At 40.3% G+C, this 24,752-nt stretch overlaps 1 protein-coding gene across 4 annotated transcripts in view; it reads left to right on the forward strand.

Annotated features, from left to right (window-relative positions):
* Positions 1–24,752, forward strand: part of Unc80 (unc-80 homolog, NALCN channel complex subunit) — a 188,098-nt gene that overhangs the window by 141,445 nt on the left and 21,901 nt on the right. For all 4 annotated transcript variants that reach the window (XM_028765643.1, XM_028765645.1, XM_028765644.1 and 1 more), the window contains 9 exons: positions 1,651–1,821; positions 5,343–5,435; positions 6,046–6,081; positions 6,416–6,634; positions 17,145–17,345; positions 19,617–19,740; positions 20,678–20,803; positions 21,998–22,121; positions 22,839–23,045. In XM_028765643.1, coding sequence (XP_028621476.1) covers positions 1,651–1,821; positions 5,343–5,435; positions 6,046–6,081; positions 6,416–6,634; positions 17,145–17,345; positions 19,617–19,740; positions 20,678–20,803; positions 21,998–22,121; positions 22,839–23,045 — 1,301 coding nt within the window. The remainder of the gene's footprint in view (positions 1–1,650; positions 1,822–5,342; positions 5,436–6,045; positions 6,082–6,415; positions 6,635–17,144; positions 17,346–19,616; positions 19,741–20,677; positions 20,804–21,997; positions 22,122–22,838; positions 23,046–24,752) is intronic.

Below are 24,752 nucleotides of genomic sequence, written 5' to 3' on the forward strand. Positions count from 1 at the left end.
AACTGAATGAGGAAGCTTATGTTTGGCACATCTTTCTGTAACATTCTGATGAGCAATCTCCTAAAAACCAATTTTGGAAAATGTTTTTAATAGCAGTAGTCCTGAAAAATACTGTAAATCTTCCTGAATTCGAAATCCCCAAATTTGGAATTCTATACGGAGGCAAAGATGTTTACTTTTGTTAAAAAAAAAATATTTTTCCACTTACATAATTTCCAAGCTGTTAGCAGACAAAATTTCATAACAGACATTTAAACCATCTGTGAAAGCCCGCTCTGAGGACTGAGGACACAAAGGACAATGATAAAAATCTCCTGTTCTATTTTGACACAAACTCGGAAGCAAATGACTCACATAGGAAGTGAGTCACCCCAGTTCCAGGAAGTTGGCTCTGGTTGGATACATAAGTTTCATCTCCTTTTAACAACCTACTCTGTTGGCACACACTCGAGGGAGAGAAGAACCAAGCTTGCTTTGCTCACTGTCTTCATATATTTGCTCTTTAGATGGGCATCTCCTTCCTCTCCCCTACAACTGAATGAATAAAGGATAAAAGGTTACCAGAATTTACAGCTTTTTTTCTCGAAAGAAATATCAGGGATCAATAAAAATGTAACCAGTAAGCCCCGGATTTTTGTCATTTTTAATGAGAAATAGCCACTATGCAAAAGGTAGACAGGTGTCTGCCTGTGGCCTTTACGAGAAGAAAATCTGCAGTTCACAGTGTGGTCGTGCTCCCAGTTCCCTGTCCCTCCTGCAATATCCAGCTCCAGGAAGCACTCCAGAATAAACAAAACATTCTGTTCTAGTTTGTATTCTGCACATCCTCGGTTAGATGCCTCAGATTCTCACTGACATGAAGACCTTGGTAGCTACAGCAAAATCCTTTACTTTTCCAGGAAATACACTGATTTCTTGCCTCCTTTTCCTGGCCATCATAGTTGTACTAAGACCTAAAAATGTGTCATTGCTTTAACTCCATACCCATCAAGTTCTGAAGATTGTCACATTCTTAGAGTAGAGCTTAGAGTCTGTGTAGATATCCCTTCAGAAAGCAGGTCCTGGTGCTGAAAAACACATGGCAGAAATGCCTGGTGTTTTGATACCATTCTCTCTTTAAATTGAGACATTTGACAGCTCTTTACTACACCAAGTGTGCACCCTATCCAGCGAGTCGTGTCCTCTCACATATTGCTAAATTCCATCAAAATAACAGCATCTACCAACTCTTGCTGTAACATGGTTTAGGCTTCTGAAGGCAGCTTCTTAGAAAAAGATCTGATGGTATCTCAAAATTACTTCAGCTGAAAAACTGCCCTCAACACATTCCCAAACAGAGGCTTTGCTGGGAAATGAAGCCTGTTACTTCAATGGTCTGCAGAACCCTGCCAATATTCTGCTCTTCTTTTGGCCACTTGTATAAATGGCTAGTTCTTCTTACTTAGCTCATATGCTTCGTTAAGCGAGGCTTCCTCACCTGTTGCTGGGTGCTGAATTAATTAATGAGAGCCAACACATCCAGCAGCTTTCATTGCTTGTGTTTGGTGTGGCACAGGAAAGGGAATAGAATTCCTCTAGTAATGTTTCCATGCTCCTGGATGTCACACAGTCCAATGCAATGTGACCTGGCTTTCTTTCTGGTGCTTACAGCCTTCAGATGCTGATGGTCTTGGAGGCTTTAGTTCCTTGCTACCTACAGAAGATGAAGAGGCAGACTTCACAGGTAGAGACTGTGCCTGCTGCCCGGGAAGAGATTGCTGCCACAGCTGCTCTGGCCACATCGCTACAAGCTCTTTTGTACAGTGTGGAGGTTCTTACCAGGTAATCTCAAAGGCAGATGTCCATAGCCTAAAACCAACATGTATCCATTGAAAAGATGAGGAAACCAGTTACGACTAAAATAGTTCTAAAACCTGACTTTTGTTTATGGCTTACAGACAACTCTCTTTGTAGAGACAGGCCCTTATGGCTTATAACTGTAAATAATGCCTAAATTATCTGGATATTTAGCGCTAAGTACTCTGAATAGTGGCAGTAGCAGCAATCATGGCTTTCCTACATGATTACTAAACATACAATTACATATAATTTGATGAGTTTCTATGGAGATTTTTAGCCCAGTGGTAAACAAATCCCTTTAGCAAAGGAAAATGTTAGAGAATATGAAGATATAATCCACATTTTAATTAGATGTCCGATTAGGCTTAGCTTTTGCATTTACCGGAAAAGACAAGGGGGTGGAGACAAGAGAGAGAATGAATATGAATGCACACACAGTTCCGACTACATGTCGTGAGGATCAGTTCTCCCCTTCTTTCATGTGGGTCCCAGGAACTGACTCCCTTTGTCAGACTTGGGGCCAAGCAGCTTCACTGAGCCATCTTGCTCACACTACTCAGTTATTCTGAGATGTGTATTTGCAACTGTAACTAAGAATTCTTCTATCATTTTACTATTCATAAAGAGTTGGATGTTTTTACTGTAATTTTAGAAACTACAAAGCAAATATAAACTTCAGAATGTTACTCCATTCTGTAAGGAATAGATTTATCATGGAACAGGATCAAATAATGCCATAAGATGGGGGGGAGGAATCAATCTAGGGAAGAAATCACATGGGCACCAGAGTTTAGCCCTAAACAAAATTCAAGAAGCTGTCCTGTGACAAGATCCTTGGGTGCAAATGAAAGCTGAGCTATCACAGCAGGAAGGGCAAGATAGGAGCTTTAGGTCGGCAGACAGCAGAAAAGGCAAGAACGGTACAAGGCATGTGGCTGGCTTTCTTTGCATTCTCTCTAAATTAACTGAAGCTATAGATATCCTTCCTAGAGGTGCTGAGGGGACCATCCTGGGTTTGTGTATTTGCTTCTTCCTTCCATTCTGTTGTTCTGTGTGTCCACATGCCAGCCTAAAATCTTGCCTATGATTTTACCAGGGTTCAATGCTGTCCATCTATCATGTGGGTCCCAGGAATCAAACTCAGGTTGGCAGGCTCAGAGACAAGCATCTTCACCCATTGAGTCATCTCGCTGACCCTGTTTAATTATTTTGAGATGTAATATGTGAATGACAGTGAGCGGGATTGTTTGTCATGAGTGCTGATGTATGGTCAATTTCCAATGATGAACCATACTGCCAACACAGGCAAGCAGAGTGGATGCCCAAAGTCGTGGGTAGCATAGAAAGGAGAAAAAAATTGCAGTCCTGTCATGTGAAAAGAAATGACTACAGTAGCATTTGGAAAAGATTAGATACTGTTCTTGCCTCTGTTGTAGGGAGACTTAGGAGACAGGTGTAAAAGGAACAGGCTAAAGTTCATGATGAAGTGCTCATCTGCACCCAAAATGAAGAAGCAGAAAAGGGTGGAACAGAGATCCAGGACAAACTGGACAAACTTAACTCCCAGGGAGTAGTCCTGAAGCTTTGCTGATAGTTTCAGGAAAGCCTTGGAAAAGGTGCTTCCAAAGAAAGGGATGCAATTAATTTTGCCTATTCCTTCTACACCTGTCTCCTAAATCTCCCTACAACAGAGGCAAGAACAGTAACCAACCTTTTCCAAAAGCTACTGTAGTTATTTCTTTTTACATGATACAACTGCAATTCTTTACTCCTTTCTATTACTTTTATACTGACAAATGAATTAAACACACCCAAAATTCAAATTTTACTTACCCAAAATTCCATGAAGAGTTATGGATAAAGTTTTGGGCATTTAAAATCCTGTAGCTCGGCTGATGAGGGGCTCGTCGTGAGAGCCAGGTAACTTAAGCCGGATCCTTGGGATGGAGTCCACACAGCTGTCCTCTATTTTCCCACCTGTGGCACACATGTGCATCATCACTTCCGTGGTCATAAAATAAAATCTGTGCCTTTAAATACTTCCCTGTATTTAAGACTCCTTTTGTAGAGAAGAGAGCCTTTTGGTTAGCAGTAACCACAACATAATTGGTTTTATGGGATTTTTTAATTAATTACATTTGTTTTGAGACAATTCCCATTGTACTCCAACCACTCCACCCCCACATCCCTACCCCACCCTGTCTTTCTCCTGCAAAACCTCTCTCCCACGTTCTAGTCCATTTGTCTAGTTTGCTATTTTTAAAAGAAGAGTCCCCTTTCATAATCATACGGCTAATCTTCTTATCTTATGAAAAGAGATATTTAACAGTTAAATTATGTAAGTATATTATATATGTATTGAGTTTCTATTCTATCACTCTATCAGAAAGTTAGACAATTAAAACAAAATTTCTTTGTATCTCATCATTCTATGACCAGTATCCGGGAAGAACCAGCTATTCTCCGGGGCTCAATGAAAGGAAATGTAGGCATCGCTCAGCCTGAGTGCTTATCTGAAAGTTCAGGAGAGAACCCACTCCCTAGCTCGTTCAAGTTTTGTAGAACTCAGTTATGTGTGGCTTTGATCTGAGCAGTTTCTTTGCTGGCTGTATACCAGGAGTAACTCTGCATTTAGACAGCATCTCAATCTTTTCCCTTAATCCTCTAACCTGGCAATAGGACATTGAGTCTTCATGCTTCAAATTTCTGTCCCCAGATAGACAGGAAAGAAGGACTGTTTTAAGAGTAAAGCTAGGCACAAAGACCTTGAGGCCATTTTCAAGTTCTGCCTACCAAACCAAGGCATGGGAAGAAATGGCCTTCTGCCATTCTTGAAAGCTTACTTGCCATACTCAGCATTCAGAGCGAGAGCAGGCTATAGAGATTTCATCCAGGTAAATGCTCCAAGAACCTATGCCATCCTTTCTGTGCCTCAGACACCAATATATATATATGAATATATATATTTTCAAAGTTTTTCTAAAGCCAAAGGAAACGCCCCAGACATTAGATGAAATCATTTGACTATTACTAAACATATGACTTAAAATAGAAATTTACTCCACTTCTTAGAGAAGATTGGGTATAATTTTCACTAAAAGAGTGATTACATTAGGTGACAATTTCTCAGCAAAACAGAGTAATTCTGGTGCATATTTAAGTGCTTTTTATTGTTATCTCGATGGCTGGACTGCCTGCCACCTAAAGAACTGCTGAGTGATCTTTTTACTGTCAATTGACACTTACAGTTTGAGCGCAAGTCTTATTTGGAGAGTCATGGTTTACTACTGAGAACCAAGACTTACAAGTTAAACCCTGATATGCGTATAGAACTAGGAAGGATCTTTGTCTTTTAATGGCCTCTCAGGACTGAAGAGCCCAAAGCTGGACTGCCTATCCTTTTAAGTTTTGCAAATGTACTTAGGTGGGCTTCCCAGCTTGAGAATTTCATAAATGTCTCTTCCTCTGTTGCTTTGTTCTGGAAACCACTGTTACTGTTGCAGGCCCATGCAGGCCCCACAGATGAGTAGGAGTGATCAAGGTCACAAGGGAACCACCACAGCCAACCACACCATGTCATCTGGAGTGAACACCAGGTAACTCACTGCGCCCTCTGCTTCTGTGGCCTCTCAGATGTAGTCCAGTGGCTGGTGATGAGAGGAATCCTGAAAACAAAATAAAACAAACAAACAAAAACCCCACAGCATTAAGTGTGAAAATATATAAGGAAAGCGGTCCAAGATAAGAAAGGAGGGTGAGAGTTTAGAGGTACAAGAAAATATCAGAGCTGCTTAGAAAATCATCACAAACTCACGCAGCCTTCATGAGATAGCACCTGTGCTGGACTCCAAGAGGGCCAGAGACTTCACCAGGCCTTGGAGTAAAGAGGCTCTCTCCTCCCCATCCTGTTTAAAAATAAGGACCAGATTTCAAAGCTGCTGTTTTTCTTAAATTCCCTCCTTTGGTTATATTCCACGAGTTTATATGAATCCTTACATTTCTCTTCATGCTCCTCATATGACAATGAAACAAGTTTTATAGGAATTATAATTGCTGACTATCTGGTGACCCAATGAAAGAAGACAGTACCGTCGAGGGTTAATATGCGTTTGTGCGTTTATCAAAATGTGTACCTCCAAGGGCTTTGATATGAGCAGTCTCTCAGATTGCTCTGAAGCTTACACCAGTTGCTGTTCTGATTCACAGGTACCCAGAGCAAGGAGCCAAGCTGCACTTTATCAGGTACAGAAAGACTTGCTCTTACTTCACACGCCTTCTGACACACTGAGATGGTTTCTTTAGACCTGGATACCAATTCCATTTAACTCCTACAGTGGATGCATGATGTAACTGTTTTCATGTAAATCCTGGGAAAATGACACTGGGAAAGCCTCTGCAGTGTGGTCTTCTGGGATAATAAATTTTCTTCACCCCCCAAAGGAGCATCTGTGGAGCCTTGGCTACCAATTCCTTACCTCGTCAGGAAGCATATCTCTCTGCAGTGTAACACCTGGCCCTCACAGTAACCAAGTGCCCATGTTTTCTGAGTCCTGGTTAATCTTTCACACTTCCACAGGGAAAACCTCCATTTACTAGAGGAAGGGCAAGGCCTTCCCAGAGAAGAACTAGATGAACGAATTTCTCGAGAAGAATTCAGAAGACCCCGAGAATCTCTGCTGAACATTTGCACAGAATTCTACAAACATTGCGGGCCAAGGCTGAAGATCCTGCAAAATCTGGCTGGGGAACCACGGGTCACTGCCCTGGAGCTGCTGGATGTGAAGTCCCACATGAGGTACCCACACAAGTACCCCACTTCTGCCTGGGAGTGTGATGCTCAGAGCTTAAGCCATGTGCCTGTGTCTGTGTGCTGGGCTGAGCTGTGTGTGTATGTTCGTGTGTGTGGTGGGGTAGGGGGTGTGTCTGGAAGTGGGAAGGCTTCCTCCAGGAAAAGGAATGAGATATGTAGAATAATTTCTTTCCTGTGACTTGGGTACATACCATTTAGATCCTTCTGGTAAAGTAAACATTTTATCTATTAAATGGATCTCAGAAATAGGAAATGTTTTTAAAATGGGAATTCAGTCTATAATGTATTTGTTTGACAGATTTTTAAATGTGATCCCAGAAGACCTAGTAGCTTAGTTCTAGCAGTTTTTAAAGGATCATAAGAGTTCCTTCAAAGAAAAAGTTCATAGTTAACAAAAGACTTACTTTGAATGCTTAATCTATCTATAAAACTAAATGTGCAGTTCTCATCAACTCCTCCAGAAACCACATTGTAATTTGCCAAAACACACCAATTTCCTGAACAGTAACTGCTTTTTTTTTCTTAAAATCATCTTATGAAAGGAATTTAGTAAGTTCTAGGTGAAGTTACAGTGGAGGACAGAAGCATGACCTGGACACAAACTCTTTTTCTGTCAGCCTCTTGCCTTCATTGAGGTATGGGCACACACCCAGCCATGCTAGAGAACCCCAGCCCTCCATACTGTGCAATGGTGGGGAAGAGTTTGTTTCACACTGAGGAGTGTAGCTCCTATACAGAAGGCTGCAGTGTTTCAAGGACTTGCTGTTGCCTTGGCGACTGAGGGCTCTATTTGTCTCTAATTCACCTGAGTAATTCTGTGAATCGACAAACATTGCATTCAAAGATAGGCATTTTGTGACTGTGTATGTCTGTCTGTGTGTCTATCTGTGCGGGTGTCTGTATGTCTATGTGTCTGTCTCTGCATGTGTGACTGTGTGTGTATGTGTCTGTCCCTGTATGTGTCTATTTGTGTGTTTGTGTCTCTGTGTATGTGTGTGTGTCTGTCTCTATGTGTGTGTCTATATCAGTATGCATGTGCATATGTGTCTATGTAGTATTCATGCCTCTGTGTATCTCTAGGTGTTTCTGTCTCTATATGTGTCAGTGTTTGTGTCTGTATCTGCATATATGTGTCAGTATATGTGTCTGTGTATGTATCTATGGGTATATTTATGTATTTGTCTATTTCTGTGTGTATGTCTGCATATATCTATAAGTGTCTGTGTCTGTGTGTGAGTGTATTTGTGTGAATGTCTATGTGTGTCTAGGAGTTGTAGGACTATTCTATGGAAATGTCTTCTTTGGACATTTAAGGGAAGGAAAACTAGGAACTGGAGCACCCTCTAGAGGCTAACACTAAAGCTTAAGAAGTCCTAAGGGACTACTTAGTATATGGTGAAGATTTAAGGAACAATAGACATTAACACTAATGAAAATAATCTATATTATATCAGACATTAGTGCTGCAAAATAAAACACTAATTTCAAGGTTATCATAGTCCATTTCAAAAGACAAAAGAAATAACACATTTGCAAGTACTAAAATCACTTCTATAATTAACTGTTTATTATTTTCAGGCAATGTATAAACTGTATGACACAAAGAGATAGAATACACTAAGTATAGATTAGGAAAAGGTAGTGCCACATGTAAATATTTATGTTTGTGACGAGATTGTCACAAAAAATTAATATGAAATCATATTAAATTTATTTGTGAACCATGAATTTGATATTGACCTTCTGGAGTCTTAAAGTAATTAGCAAAATATGATCTCCTATAAAACCATAATGTCTCTTTATTCTGGGGCAGACTCCTAGCAGGTCTGCTCCTGTGAAGACACCATCTCCTGACCCATCCTAGAGGAACCACTCACTGTACTCAGAGCAGCAGAGGAGCCACTGCACTCAGGGCCGTTGAGGAAGCTGGACTCCCAGGGACTCTAACATGCCCAGGATCATAGGATTTCAGGATCCCAGAGTCAGCTTGAGTCCCAAGAGATCTTTCAACCAGGATCTTAGGATCACATGGTCACAAATACAGCTGGACTCTGAGGAGTTCTGACACAACAAAGATAACAGGAGAGACAGGCTCCAGTCAGAGACAGTGAGTAAACATAAAACTAGGGATAACCAGATGGCAAAAGGCAAGCTCAAGAACATGAGCAACAGAAACCAAGGTTACCTGGCATCATCAGAACCCAATTCTCCCACCATAGCAAGTCCTGGATACTCCATCATGCTCGAAAAGCAAGACTCAGATTTAAAGTCACTTCTCATGATGATGATAGAGGACTTTAAGAAGGACATAAATAACTCCCTTGGAGAAATACAGGAGAACACAGGTAAACAGGTAGAAGTCTTTAAAGAGGAAACACAAAAATCCCTTAAAGAATTGCACAAAAACATAAGCAAACAGGTGAAGGAATTAAACAAAACCATCCAGGATCTAAAAATGGAAGTAGAAACAATAAAAAAATTACAAAGGAAGACTACCCTGGAATAGAAAACCTAGGAAAAAGATCAAGAGTCATAGATGCAAGCATCACCAACAGAATACAAGAGACAAAAGACAGAATCTCATATGCAGAAAATACCATGGAAAACATTGACACAACTGTCAAAGAAAATGCAAAATGCAAAAAGCTCCTAACCCAAAACATCCAGGAAATCCAAGACACAATGAGAAGACCAAACCTAAGGATAATAGATATAGTTGAGAGTGAAGATTCCCAACATAAAGGGCCAGTAAATACCTTCAACAAAATTATAGAAGAAAACTTTCCTAACCTAAAGAAAGAGATGTCCATGAACATACAAGAAGGCTACAGAACTCCAAATAGACTAGACCAGAAAAGGAATTCCTCCCGTCACATAATAGTCAAAACATCAAATGCATAAAACAAAGAAAAAAATATTAAAAGCAGTCAGGGAAAAAGGTCAAGTAACATATAAAGGCAGACCTATAAGAATTACACCAGACTTCTCACTAGAGACTATAAAAACTAGAAGATCCTAGACTGATGTCATACAGACCCTAAGAGAACACAAATGCCAGCCCAGGCTACTATACCCAGTAAAACTCTCAATCACTATAGATGGAGAAACCAAGATATTCCATGACAAAACCAAATTTACACAATATCTTTCCAGTAATCCAGTCCTACAAAGGATAATAGACGGAAAACTCCAACACAAGGAGGGAAACTACAACCTAGAAAAAGCAAGAAAGTAATCTTCCAACAAACCCAAAAGAAGATAGCCATACAAACATAATTCCAACTCTAACAACAAAAATAGCAGGAAGCAACAATCACTTTTCCTTAATATCTCTTAATATCAATGGATTCAAATCCCCAATAAAAAGACATTAACTATCAGACTGGATGCATAAACATGAACCAGCATTTTGCTGCATACAGGAAACGCACCACAGTGACAAAGACAGACACTACCTCAGAGTAAAGGGCTGGAAAACAATTTTTCCAAGCAAATCGTCCCAAGAAACAAGCTGAAGTAGCCATTCTAATATCGAATAAAACCAACTTTCAATGAGAAGTTATCAAGAAAGATAAGAATGGACACTTCATATTCATCAAAGGAAGAATCAACCAAGATGAAATCACAATTGGAACATCTATGCACCAAATTCAAGGACACTCACATTCATAAAAGAAACCTTACTAAAGCTCAAAGCACACATTGCATCTCACACAATGATAGTGGGGGCTTCAACACTCCACTCTCAGAAATGGACAGATCATGGAAACAGAAACTAAACAAACACGGTGAAACTAAAAGAAGTTATGAATCAAATGGATTTAACAGGTATCTGTAGAACATTTCAAACTAAAACAAAATAATATACCTTTTTCTCAGCACCACATGGTACCTTCTCGAAAATTGACCCTATAATTGGTCACAAAATGGGCTTCAACAGATACAAAAAGATTTAAATAATCACTATCAGATCACCACAGAATAAGGCTGGTCTTCAATAATAACAAAACAATGGAAAGCCCACATACAAGTGGAAACTGAACAACTCTCTACTCAAAGATAACTTGGTTAAGGAAGAAATAAAGAAAGAAATAAAAGACATTTTATAATTTAATGAAAATGAAGGCACATCATACCAAAACTTATGGGACACAATGAAAGCAGTGCTAAGAGGAAAACTCATAGGTCTAAGGACCTACAAAAAGAAACTGGAGAGAGCATACACTAGCAGCTTGACAGCACACCTGAGAGCTCCAGAACAAAAAGAAGCAAATACACCAAAGAGGAGTAGAAGGCAGGAAATAATCAAAAGCAGGGCTGAAATCAACCAAGTAGAAACAAAAAGAACTATATAAAGTATCAACAAACCAGCAGCTGATTCTTTGAGAAAATCAACAAGATAGATAAACCCTTAGCCAGACTTACGAGAGGGTACAGAGACAGTATCCAGATTAATAAAATCAGAACTGAAAGGGGAGACATAACAGAAACTGAGGAAATTAAAAAATCATCAGATCCTACTACAAAATCCTATACTCAACAAAACTGGTAAATCTGTAAGAATTTTTCTAGACAGATACCAGATACCAAAGTTAAATCAGGAGCAGATAAACCATCTAACAGTCCCATAACCGCTAAAGAAATACCAGCAGTCATTAAAAGTCTCCCCACCAAAAAAAGCCCAGGATCAGATGGTTTTAGTGCAGAATTCTATCAGACCTTCAAGGAAGACCTAATACCAATTCTCTTCAAACTATTCCACAAAATAGAAACAGAAGGAACACTACCCAATTCGTTCTATGAAGCCACAATTACGCTCATGCCTGAACCACACAAAGACACAACAAAGAAAAAGAACTTCAGACCAATCTCCCTTATGAACATGGATGCAAAATTACTCAATAAAATTCTTGCAAACCCAATTCAAGAACAAACCAAAACAATCATCCATCATGATCAAGTAGGCTTTATCCCAGGAATGCAGGGATGGTTCAAAATGTAGAAATCCATCAACATAATCCACTATATAAACAAACTCAAAGAAAAGAACCACATGATCATCTCACTAGATGCTGAGGAAACATTTGACAAAATTCAACAACCCTTCGTGGTAAAAGTCCTGGAAAGATCAGGAATTCAAGGCCCATACCTAAACAGCAAAAGCAATATGCAGCAAGCCAGTAACCAACATCAAACTAAATGGAGAGAAACTTGAAGCAATCCCACTAAAATCAGGGACCAGACAAGCTACCCACTCTCTCCCAATGTATTCAATATAGTACTGGAAGTACTAGCCAGAGCAATTAGACAACAAAAGGAAGTCAAAGGGATACAAATATTAAAGAAAGAAGTCAAAATATCACTATTTGCAGATGCTATGATAGTATACTTAAGTGACCCCAGAACTTCTACCATAGAACTCCTAAACCTGATAAACAACTTCGGCAAAGTGGCTGGATATAAAATTAATTCAAACAAATCAATAGTCTTCCTCTATTCAAAAGATAAACAGGCTGAGAAAAAATTAGAGAAATGACACCCTTCACAATAGTCACAAATATTATAAACTACATTGGTGTGAATCTAACCAAGCAAGTGAAAGATCTGTATGACAAGAACTTCAAGTCTCTGAAGAAAGAAACTGAAGAAGATCTCAGAAGATGGAATGATCTCCCATGCTCATAGATTGGCAGAATTAATACATTAAAAATGGCTAAAGCAATCTACAGATTCAATGCAATCCCCATCAAAATTCCAACTCAATTCTTTATGGTTATAGAACGAGCAATTTGCAAATTCATTTGGAATAACAAAAAACCTAGGATAGCAAAACTATTCTCAGCCGTAAAAGAACTTCTGGGGGAATCACCATCCCTGACCTCAAGCTGTACTACAGAGCAATAATGATAAAAACTGCATGTTATTGGTACAGAGACAGGCAGGAAGATCAATGGAATAGAATTGAAGACCCAGAAATGAACCCACACACCTATGGTCACTTGATCTTTGACAAAGGAGCTAAAAAACAGTCCAGTGGAAAAAGGACAGCATTTTCAACAAATGGTGCTGGTTCAAATGGAGGTCAGCATGTAAAAGAATGCAAATATATCCATTCTTATCTCCTTGTACAAAGCTCAAGTCCAAGTAGATCAAAGACCTCCACATAAAACTAGATACACTGAAACTAATAGAAGAGAAAGTAGGGCAGAGCCTTGAATGCTCTAAGATCAAGAATTGACAAATGGGACCTCATAAAATTGAAAAGCTTCTGTAAAGCAAAGGACACTGCCAATAGGACAAAATGGCAACCAACATATTGGGAAAAGATCTTTACCAATCCTACATCTGATAGAGGGCTAATATCCAATATATACAAAGAACTCAAGAAATTAGTCTCCAGACAATCAAATAGCCCTATCACAAAATGGAAGACAGCTAAACAAAGAATTTTCAACTGAGGAAACTCGAATGGCCGAAATGCACCTAAAAAAATGATCAACATTCTTAGTCATCAGGGAAATGCAAGTCAAAACCCTGGGATTCCACCTCACACCAGTCAGAATGATTAAGATCAAAAACTCAGGTGATAGCAGATGCTGTCGAGGATGTGGAGGAAGAGGAATACTCCTCCATTGTTGGTGAGATTGCAAGCTGATACAACCACGCTGGAAATCAGTCTGGCAGTTCCTCAGAAAATTGGACATATCATTACCTAAGGACCCAGCTATACCACTCCTGGGCATATACCCAAAAGATGCTCCAACACATAACAAGGACACATGTTCATAGCAGCCTTATTTATAATAACCAGAATCTGGAAAGAACCCAGATGTTCTTCAACAGAGGAATGGATACAGAAAATGTGGTACATTTGCACAATGGAGTACTATTTAGCTATTAAAAACAATGAATTCATGAAGTTCTTAGGCAAGTGGATGGAACTAGAAAATATCAATGAAGTACCTCAATCACAAAAGAACACACATGATATGCACTTACTGATAAGTGGATATTAGCCCAAAAGCTCGAAGTACCCAACATACAACTCACAGACCACATGAAGCTCATGAAGAAGGAAGACCAAAATGTGGGTGCTTTGGTCCTTCTTAGAAGGGGTAACAAAATACTCATGTGAGCCAATATGGAGACAAAGTGTGGAACAGAAACCGAAGGAGGGGCCATCTAGAGACTGCCCACCTGGGTTACCATCCCATGTGCAGTCACCAAAGGCAGACACTGTTGTGGATGCCAGGAAGTACATGCTAACAGGAGCCTGATATAGCTGTCTCCTTAAAGGCTGTGCCAGAGCCTGACACACACAGAGGTGGATGCTCACAGCTAACCATTGAACTGATCAAGGTGTTCCCAATGGAGGAGTTAGAGAGAAGACTGAAGGAGTTGAAGGGGTTTGTGTCCTCATGGGGAGAGCAACAATACCAACCAACCAGAGCTCCCAGGGTCTAAATACTCAGCCTGGGCACACACAGGGAAGGACCCATGGCTCCAAGTGTATATGTAAGGGAGGATGGCCTTGTTGGGTATAGGTGGAAGAGGAAGTCCTTGGTCCAGTGAAGGCCGGATGCCCTCATGTAGGGGAATACGAGGATAGGGAGTTCGGAGTGGGTGGGTGAGGGCACACCCTCATAGAAGCAGGAGGAGGGGAGATGGGATAGGGGGCTTCTGGAGGGAATGGGCAAGGGGGATAACATCTGAAATGTAAATAAATAAAATATCCAATAAAAAACAAAAAACACAAAAAAATCTAAAACCATAATGTCAATAGAATAAAAAAGTAATTGCTTGGTGAGATAATTCTTATTAAAAATAATTTAAAATAATGCTGTGCGTGGTGTTAACCCCAGTAATCAGTGAGCTAAGAAACAGAAGGATCAAAAGTTTAAGATCAGTTTAGTCTTCTCAGTTCTGGGGTAATCTTGGCTACACAAGGAGACCCTAATCTCACTACAAACAAACAAGCAAATAAATAGAACAAAGGACAAGCAAAGTCTCCCAGTTGTTATTTGTTGAAGAAGAAAGAGACTGGTACAAAGAACAGTGTCCTCCACAATTGCCTTCAAATAAATAAGGGGCCAGCTTTGCCTGGCCATGTAGTTAGTTGACATAATGTCATTATGTGATTTGTCATAAGCAAGCTTCCCAGAGCCAGGATAGTGTGAGAGGACAGCTACTTTACAGACTGGATTACTCAGAGATTATTTAAACCAAATGTCCCCTATTAATGTACTACCGAACAACAAGCTTTTGATGAAAAATAAGTGTACGCTTCTTTGACTGAATACAGATGTTCTGTGTTACACTTTGAAGGTGGCAGATCCAAATACATTGACACAGTACCTACATACATGAATGTTTCTTGTAATTTTGGTGTGTGTGTGTGTGTGTGTGTGTGTGTGTGTGTGTGTGTGTGTAAGTCAAACTAATCATAAATTTTGGAGTGTGAGTCATATTTAAAAGTTTAAGAATGAATATTACCCAACCAGAAAAATCTTAATTGTAAAAGGGAAAATATTTTCCAAATACCATAAAAGATGTTTGCTCAAATAGTTTGGATCAGACTAAAGAGCTAAGAAACAGTGCTGAGGGAACCTTTACTCTGCATTTGCACAATATCTGATTCATTTCAAGACTCTCGGTGAAAATATTCTTGATTAGATAAACTCTCTGGCCAAAGGGAATTTCCTGCCTCATTACCCACTCCTGAGTTCACAAAGCAGTAGCATCTGTGATGCCCTTTTCCTTCCTCTCTTTCCCTCCCACCTCGGTCATCCTCGCCTTCTAGCCCCTGCTGTACTTTTTATCCCATGTTATTTGTCTTCCCCACCCTTCTCAATAAGAAGAACTATTGAGTTCCCATCGAAAAAGATCCAGAGTAGTGATTTTCTTCTTAAAACAAGAGTTAGTGTGCAAATACATGGGATTATGGAGCCAGGGTTGAAAAAAACTGTATGAAAGGGAAACTTTCTTGTAGGCTCACCACTAATCCATTTTTTGTGACCAAAGGTTATAGAATTTTACATTAATCTCTAAAAATTTTTTCTCATTTCTGGCTCTAAGTATTGTCCTCAAGCTTACAGTAACTATATTGTTTTTCAAACATGTCCCAAAGCTATCTTTAAAACACATCCTTTTTGAGAACTAAATTCTGGCATTTATTCAACCACACAAGGAATTGCATTCAGTCATATTGATTCACTTTCTTCAATAAAATACGGTTTACAAGAGCCCAAGTTGGTTATTGTTATAGAGGAATGTCTGAGAATGTACAGGGATAAGGTGAAGGTATCTAGAAGAGTCCGTGTGGTTAAAACTGCCCTTATATGGATACAAGCCATCTAAGAAAGAATCGTCTTTGTATGACATGCTTATGAGAAAGACAGAAATAATACAATGTGCTAACTATTTGAGTCATTTCTTTATGCCACCCACGCTCACACACAGTTCACAGGACAATGGCCCAATTAGGAATGAAGCTGGTGGGTATGAAGGGATGGTAACTATTTCTTGGCCGGGGAGGATTGCCATGAAGACGATGAATTGAACTTGTGTAGTCATAATTAAGCCTAATGGGAAGATATTAGAAAGAATTGAGAGACCTAACATGACAGCAGCTTCTAACAGTGCAGACCTCTGAAGGTGTAATGAATCCTTTGATAGTAATGAGTTCTTCATGTGGGAAGCTTGTCAAACGGATTACATGTTTGGGCATTTAAGCATCAGAGAGGCAGGCAATGGCTTAGCTGCTATTCCTAACATGGAGTGCCTAGAGGTCATCATGTAGATCCCTTCAAGCATTTATTTTACTTCTATCAATTTTTCTCTTTATTGAAATACTATAGTTAATATATGAGAAAAGGAAAAGTACAATATTCCTATTGTATTACTTCTAATTAATAGATCTCTGGACATTCGTGTGCTTTGGTGTGTGTGTGTGTGTGTGTGTGTGTGTGTGTGTGTGGGGGGTGTAGAATCACATTCTCTGACAAGTGATGATGTAGGAAATTGGCAGAGTTCCTATCTAGCATACACAGAGTCCTGGGTTTTATCCCCAGCACCATGAACAACCATGCGTGATATCAGACATCTGTAATTCCAGCACTTGGGCAGATGAGGCAAAAGAATACGAGATTCAAGATCATTTTCTGCTACACAGCAAGTTCAAGGCTAATCTGAGTAGCATAAGACCTGCCACACACAAAAACAGATGGCATTCTCTAGATACATTTGACCTGTCCTTAATCTTTCTAAGTTACTTTCATGTTTACACTCTGAAATATCCCATTATTCTCCATAACTATGCATGTGGACACATGATTGTATTGCTATATGTAAGAAGAGCAGAGAGATTAGAGGATGTTGGGGAGAATTTTTTTAGTTAGAAGGTGATATGTTGATTAGCATGTGGTGATCAGCATGACACTGTATAGGAATAGCCCCACTGTGATATATTTTTTTATTATTTCTAAAATGATTTTAGGCTGGCAGAAATTGCACACTCCCTTCTGAAGCTGGCACCATATGACACCCAAACAATGGAGAGCCGAGGCCTTCGGCGCTATATCATGGAGATGCTCCCCATTACCGACTGGTCAGCAGAGGCGGTGAGGCCAGCTCTTATCCTCATTCTAAAGAGACTGGATAGAATGTTCAACAAAATCCATAAGATGCCCACCTTGAGGTAAGAAGGCTTCCAGCTCGGATATTACAGAACACAGGGTTAGAAATTTGCCATTTTGAACATAGTAGGTCAATCTGTGGTTAATTCAATGAGTCAAAAATTTTCAGGTGGTATTTGTTCATAGATAATTGGGAATATAAATTCCCCAATAACCATATTTGTTTTTAGAAAATCACATTTCTTTTGGGATGTATGTTCATCTTGAGGAAGTGTCTTTCTCAGAGAATTCTTCATCTGATACAGTGAAGAAATTCAATTAGAACTCACAACCTTAACCCCTTTTGAAGTAAGACACAGAATGCCTTCCAAATAGCCAGCACAACAGAACAGGGAAACATTATTTTGATGCTAAAAGTACTACATTTAATATAGTCATCAAATTTGGGTTCATGGAAATTTAGAAAAATTCAGGTTTTTATAGTTATCAGCCAAACTTTAAAACTTTAAACTTTAAAAGGTCTGATAACAAACCCAAACATTCACCTTATTCAGTGGCGTTCTAAATGAACAGAATTACAGCCTGGAGATTTCCTGGAGGCCTGAGAAATATCCATCCACCCCCTTCAATTGTGCATATATGAACCACCAAGTTTGGAAGCTACAGTCATAACGAGGAGATGCTACAATTCACAACCCCACTCAGAGGAAATCTCAAATTTGGATGAATGAGCAAGCTTCAACCACCTTTTAAAACTAAACTCAAAATCAATGCAACTTGGTTACAGACTGTGGGACTTAAGGTTCAATTTTTACAGACATTAGCCAGCACTCTGAACATTTATGCCACCATGAGGAGTTACAGAAAAACAGAACTGAACAATATCAGGCTATGGCCTAAGAGCTGGTTCTTACATCATTTTGTACCATAGTGATGGATGTCAAGACACTATATCAAGGTCACTTGTTTCAGTGGCATAGAGGTGCCTGGGTATTTTTTGTTTTGTTTTGGGTGGTTTTTTTTTAGATTTATTTATCTATCTTATTTATATGAGTACACTGTAGCTATCTTCAGACACACCAGAAGAGGGCATTGGATCCCATTACAAATGGTTGTGAGCCACCATGTGGTTGCTGGGAATTGAACTCAGGACCTCTGGAAGAGCAGTCAGTGCGCTTAACTACTGAGCTGTATCATCAGCCCGAGATGCATGTTCTTAAGCACATTTTTTATTAATAGTCCCTTTAGAACATTTGTGTCTACTGGTAAACAGCTGATCAAAAATTTACAAATGTCTTATGAGTGTGTGTCAAAATAAATTCTTTCTCTTAAGTATTTTGACATCTAAAGAGTTAAAAATCTCCATAAAATGGCTCATTTGTCATATAGTTAAGCCAGTTATAAATGGCATACCTCCCTAAAGGAAGGTATTCATGTACACTTTCGGTCAGCTATGGAAACTTTTCCTAGGAATCAGGATGTAACATATAGTTTTGTCTTTAATCTCTTCATATGACCTCATTCCAACACACAAAGCGTTGACTGAAGCTGACCTGTGGATTCCCTTGGTGCTTCTGGCATTCAGGATGTCAGTGTCTCTTCATGTGAGATATATCTCCACTTTTTCACTGCAGTTTCATAGCAAGTGTAGGCTTAAAAATAATTTTCAAATCAGCAAAGCCCAGCCTGCTCAATTCGGAGTCCTGGAGACTGAGACAGTCACAGGATAGATTCATTTTTAAGACAGAAAAATCCTGTGGTAATCTGGTTGGTTTGTATGCTCTACCATCTGTTCTACCATAGAAAATAATCTGAGATTTTTTCCTGGGAGGCAACAAGAAATTTTCCTCAAATTTCATCTTTTGACAGGACTTACGCCATACAAATCCCACTGATAGGGTGGTACAAAAATTGACTGTACCAAGAATAGTCTAATAGGTAGCTCTTGGAACTGCAGTTGGGAGCAGATTTATTCTGTTAGGAGATTTCTCACATCTCCTGAGATGATAGTATAGGAACCCTCTCAAAAATGACGTCAGGGATCTTAAAATATGACCCACTCATCATCTCTGTTTTTTCTTCAATAGATTTTGTCTCATTAGTCGGTGAGGCAGGACTGTGCCTCTGCTGCATTTTCAGTACCTTCTTCCCCTCCCAGTGTGCTCTGTACTTTTGGAACAACATGGGTAAACGTCATCCCATAGGAAACAGTCTGTTGTCTCAGGCACACACGTCCTGTCTTAGTTGATGTCCGGATCACTGTCTCATTCACTTGTTTCAGACTGTCTCGGGGAGGGAGCCAGACCGCTAATGGCTCCTATATTGTATTCCAGGCGACAGGTTGAATGGGAGCCTGCCAGCAGTTTGATTGAAGGGGTTTGTTTGACACTTCAGAGGCAGCCAATCATATCCTTCCTGCCTCACCTTAGGTCACTGATCAATGTCTGTGTCAATCTGGTGAGTAGCCAAGTGGCAATCTTATGAAACTTTGCACAGTTTAACTCTGCTATTGATGTCTCTGAACTGAAGATTTACAGGTCGACTACTTTGTGCCCCTTACCTACCTGTGAACACTGACGGCTCAGGTGACACTCAAAATCCTGAGGTACATTTCAAGGTGGTACATGGGAGATACAGGGGCCCATCCCTGCCCAGGCGGGATGTTGGGGTGCTGCTTCCCATGCACTACTTTGACAATCACCTCAAAGTTGCGTTGAGAGTTGAGGGCTGCCAGTTGGAGAGTGGGGTGGTGGAGTCTGCACAATTGGCTAGGGGTTGAGATAATTTGGGGAGGAGAAACACAAAAGAAGGCTTTTCTTTTTTTCTCTTTCTTTTTTTTTTTTTAAGGGCCAAATAACACCATGAGTTGGCCAGTCTAGGATTTATGCAAAGAAAAATTATCTTCATGTTTACGTAATATCTAGAGTCTGGTCCTGACAAGGTTTTGTACAATGTGTGAAAACCACGCTAAAGCATATCATCCAGTAGGATCAGCTGCTTTAACTAGTTTGGCAACAAATGTGTAGTTGGAATGCCTAGTTTAGTGCACATAGAGCTGTGACCATCACCATTGTTATCAGTATTCGCTCCACCAAGGATTGTTGACGGCACTGCCTTGAACCCACCAGTAAGTGTTCAGTCTCCCAATGATCCATCTCTCATTTCCTACATAGTTAGCTATAAACATTCTACAAAACCTTGGCTGAATCCAGTATAATGACTGACCTGACTCCAGACATTACATGCCTCAGAGGGCACCAAGAAAGAAGAGACTGAGAATGACATGCCCGACCTTCGATTTGTTACTCTTATTATTAGTGAATGAGACTCCTTTACTACAGCTGCATGAAATTGCAATGGTCAAGGCTAGTCATGTGCTCTGTTTGTATTTCAGGTGATGGGAGTGGTAGGACCTTCCAGTGTTGCTGATGGATTACCCCTTCTTCATCTCAGCCCTTATCTCTCACCACCTCTGCCCTTCAGCACAGCTGTTGTCCGGCTTGTAGCATTGCAGATACAGGTGTGACTGCCTTACCTGTTTGTCACGCTCATTAAGTTGCTGGTGGAGGCACCACATCATCGTGGTGCGCTCTCTCTCTCTCTGTCTTTCTGCAAAGGCTGGGCAAAATCTGTGAAACCGAAGTGGGAACACCTCCAAACATTGATAGGTTTGGAGCTTCAGCCCTGAGCAAGGCCCTAAGTTGTGCTTCTGTAATTCTTCTTGAGATCTCAAAAATAGCAGAGTCATCTAGTCCTGGCACAACCACAGAAACCACTGTGGTCGTGGAAGCTGTGTGCAAACTAATGGCGTATGGGTAATCAGCTCACAATGGTTAATCAAAAGAGGCAACAGTATTCAAAGTCTGGCTTAGGAGTCTTTTCAGAAAGAATTACAGTATGAAATTCTTTCACCTGTTCCTACTGGACTTTGAATATCTTTATTTTCTTTAATGATTGTGGGTTGAATATTATTTTAAGCACATGTGTGCGTACACACACACACACACACACACACACACACATCACTATCCCACTTTAACAACTAAAGTACAAATTCCCAACTCCCTTGACAGTTTCTCTGTGTCACCCCACCAGAATCAAAGCTCTGTGATCAATGAAAAAATACACTGGCTATAAATGGATAATGTATAATGATAATTATAACGATCTGTCAATCATGGCTTCTTACATCCAGAAAATGGGTAGATGTCCAATGAATGTGAAGGAAGGTGGCTACTGCGCAGAAGGGAAAAGATGCTATCCTAACTTTTACCTTAATAACCTGTTTCCAAAGATCACTTATTTCTTCCTTTTGTTGCTTCCTAGCTTGAAGAAGGTCTAGGCAAGGGTTTGAGAATTTTTAAGTAACCCCCAAGTGGAGAAAATGCCAAGCTGTCATTTTCTCCATTTTCCTTGGTAAACACATAGAGAAAAATTAGTGGGAGGAGTGAGGTGAGTCTAGTATCACACACCGTTCTTCACTTACTGTTTAAGCTGTTACTGTCTCTTTAGGAATTTAGCTCTATTATGTGAAGCCAATGGTAAAGAGTCAGTGTGGGTCAGACTCCATATGGCACAAAGGTGACAAGTGACCTCATAGTTTACAGGTGCAGTCAGCGGGGAAGCACCTTCGCCAACACTCTGTAGAAACACATGCACACAATGGGCACAGTGGTCAATTAATCTTTTCTTTTTTTCTATTATTGCTGCGCAGGCTTTAAAAGAAGATTTTCCTTTAAGCCATGTGATCTCCCCATTCACCAATCAAGAGCGAAGGGAGGGGATGCTTTTAAATCTGCTCATCCCTTTTGTGCTCACAGTAGGATCTGGAAGCAAAGGTCTGGTTAACTTAACTAAAGGAAACCTATCATTGTTGTTGTGTTTTCTCACTACCAGCGTGTTGTTTCTGTTCTTCCTTTCCCCCCCCCCAGGAGAGTCATCAGCTGAACTGGATCTAAGTGGTTTAAGTGGGCGTTGATTTGGGAAATAGTTTTATTTGGTTCAGCTGACCCAGGACAAGAATTTTTTTCTCTTAGAAAAAAAAAATGTATACTATTAAAATGATTTTTATACAGTAGAGAGCAGAAGGACACTGTTTAACTTATGTTAGGAAAACTTAATTAGTTCAAGTACTATACACTGAGAATTGACAGTGCCTGGGCTTTAAATACAGCCACTGTTGTTAGCAGAGATCCTGCAGCTGCCAGCTGTCAATGCATTCTCTTTACTTTTCCTTCTTAAGGGGGCCTTTCTTTTAGGAAAAACGTATCGCAAATGTAAGCACAGTACACTCTAAGTATTTGCCAATAGAAAAGAGAATGAACTGGTAAACAGGGGATCTGGTTAGCAATACAAGTGCTTGGACTGGCGACCCTCAGGTGCTGATAATGCTGTGCTGTGTGTGGAAGAAAGCTTACATTACATGGTGGGAAATACTCACACTCCTAGGTGATCTGGTTTGGAGCTGGAAGAAGTTGCATTTTTCAGTGTGTAACGTGGAAGGTCTGCCTTGTGATTGTTACTTTTTCCCCTTCCTCTTCCAAAATGCACTTCAGACAGCCCTTGGCTGGAGCAGCCCGAGGTACAGCTACTGCTGCAGACTGTCATTAACGTGCTCCTGCCCCCGCGGATCATCAGCACATCCAGGAGCAAGAACTTCATGCTGGAGAGCTCCCCAGCACACTGCTCTACCCCTGGGGATGCAGGCAAAGACTTGCGAAAGGAAGGGCTGGCTGAATCCACCAGTCAGGCAGCATATTTAGGTAGGTCTTTCTCCCCTGACTCCTCTTTTTCTCTCCCCATGGATGCATCTTGGCTCAGAAGGTACGTAAAGAAGCCACTTGAGCAAGAAACATTCTTGCATGGCTGGTTTACTTCAGTAAATATATGTCAAAAGGCAAAGAATATTTTCTGTTTTAATTATTTTTTAATTTTAATTTTTGTTTTTACATTCCAACTGCAGATCACAGTTTCCCCTTCCTCCTCTCCTTCCAGTCCCTCTCCCACACCTCTCATCTTCCTCCCTTCCATCTACTCCTGCTCTGTTTCTCAAAAAAACAAAAAACAAAAAACAAAGGGCCAGACTCAGTGGATATCAACTGGCCATGGCATGTCAAGTTGCAGGAAGACCTCATCTTCTATTAAGGCTGACAAAGCAGCCCAGTAAGAGAAAGGGTCCCAAAAGCAAACAACAGAGTCAAAGACATCTCCTGCTCCCACTGTTGGAAGTCCCACATGAAGATCAAACTACACACTGTAACATTATGTGTCAAGGGTCTACATCCATCTCATGTAGACTCCCTGGTTGGAGGTTCAGTCTCTTTGGACCCCTATAGGATCAGGTTGGTTGAAACCATGGGGTTTTTTTTGTGGTGTCTTTGACTCTTCTGGCTCCTAAAATCCTTCCTCCCCTTCTTCAGCAAGATTTCCTGAGCTTTGCCTAATATTTGGCTGTGGGTCTCTGCATCTGTTTCCATCAGTTGCTGGATGAAGCCTCTCTAATGACAGTTGGGCTAGACATCAATCTATGAGTATAGCAGAATATCATTAGGAATCATGACATTGACCTGTTTTGTTTTGCCAGTCATGTCTGGTTCTATCCTAGGTGTCTGGGCTATCCAGCTTCTAGCTTCTGGCCATCCAGGTAGTGGGAGTAGGCTCCCACTTATGGCATGAATCTTAAGCTAGGCCAGTGCTTGGTTGGCCACTCTCACAATTTCTGTGTCAAGATTTACCCCAGCAAATCTTGTAGGCAGGACAAATTATAAGTCAAAGATTTTGTAGCTGGGTTAGTGTCCCAATCCCTGTACTGGAAGTCTTGCCTGGTTACAGGAGATGGCTGGTTCAGAATCACTCAAATTTAGCAACTGCTATGAGGTTGTATATACTGTGATTCTCATTGATCCATCAACTATGAAAATAAAGGCCTTAGAGTTAACAATCAACATCCTGAGAGGTAGGACATGGTGACCTTTCAGGATGGTATGTCCTTAGCCAGCTTTCTTTCTCTTCCCTGACAATGTCTTTACATTTCTGTCTTGATTTTTAATTATGTGAGAACAGTTCTCTCTTCCTACCCAATTCCTGTCCCCACTTCTATTCCTACTTATATATTACCCCACTCCTGCCTTTAAGGATTGCCCTCCCATGGAGTAATAGATAGCTACTCATTGTCCCTGAAAGAAGTAGACCATGGGGGAAAGACCACGCTTGGACTGGCACCAAGCAGAAGGAGCACTGACAATCGGAAACCACAAAAGAGGTCCATCTCACCCAGCACTTTTTCAGTTTACCACAGTGAATTTTAGTGGAAGAGACAAGCGCAGATGCCCTCATCAAACAGGTCCTTGGAGTTTGGAGTGTGGAAAAGTGGGATGTTTAAGTTGTAAGAAGAGAACATTTACTATGGCAAGAAAGAAAGAAAAAGAAAGAAAGAAAGAAAGAAAGAAAGAAAGAAAGAAAGAAAGAAA

This window comes from Grammomys surdaster, unplaced genomic scaffold (genome assembly GCF_004785775.1).
Source record: "Grammomys surdaster isolate TR1022 unplaced genomic scaffold, NIH_TR_1.0 165, whole genome shotgun sequence".
Taxonomy (NCBI): Eukaryota; Metazoa; Chordata; class Mammalia; order Rodentia; family Muridae; genus Grammomys; species Grammomys surdaster.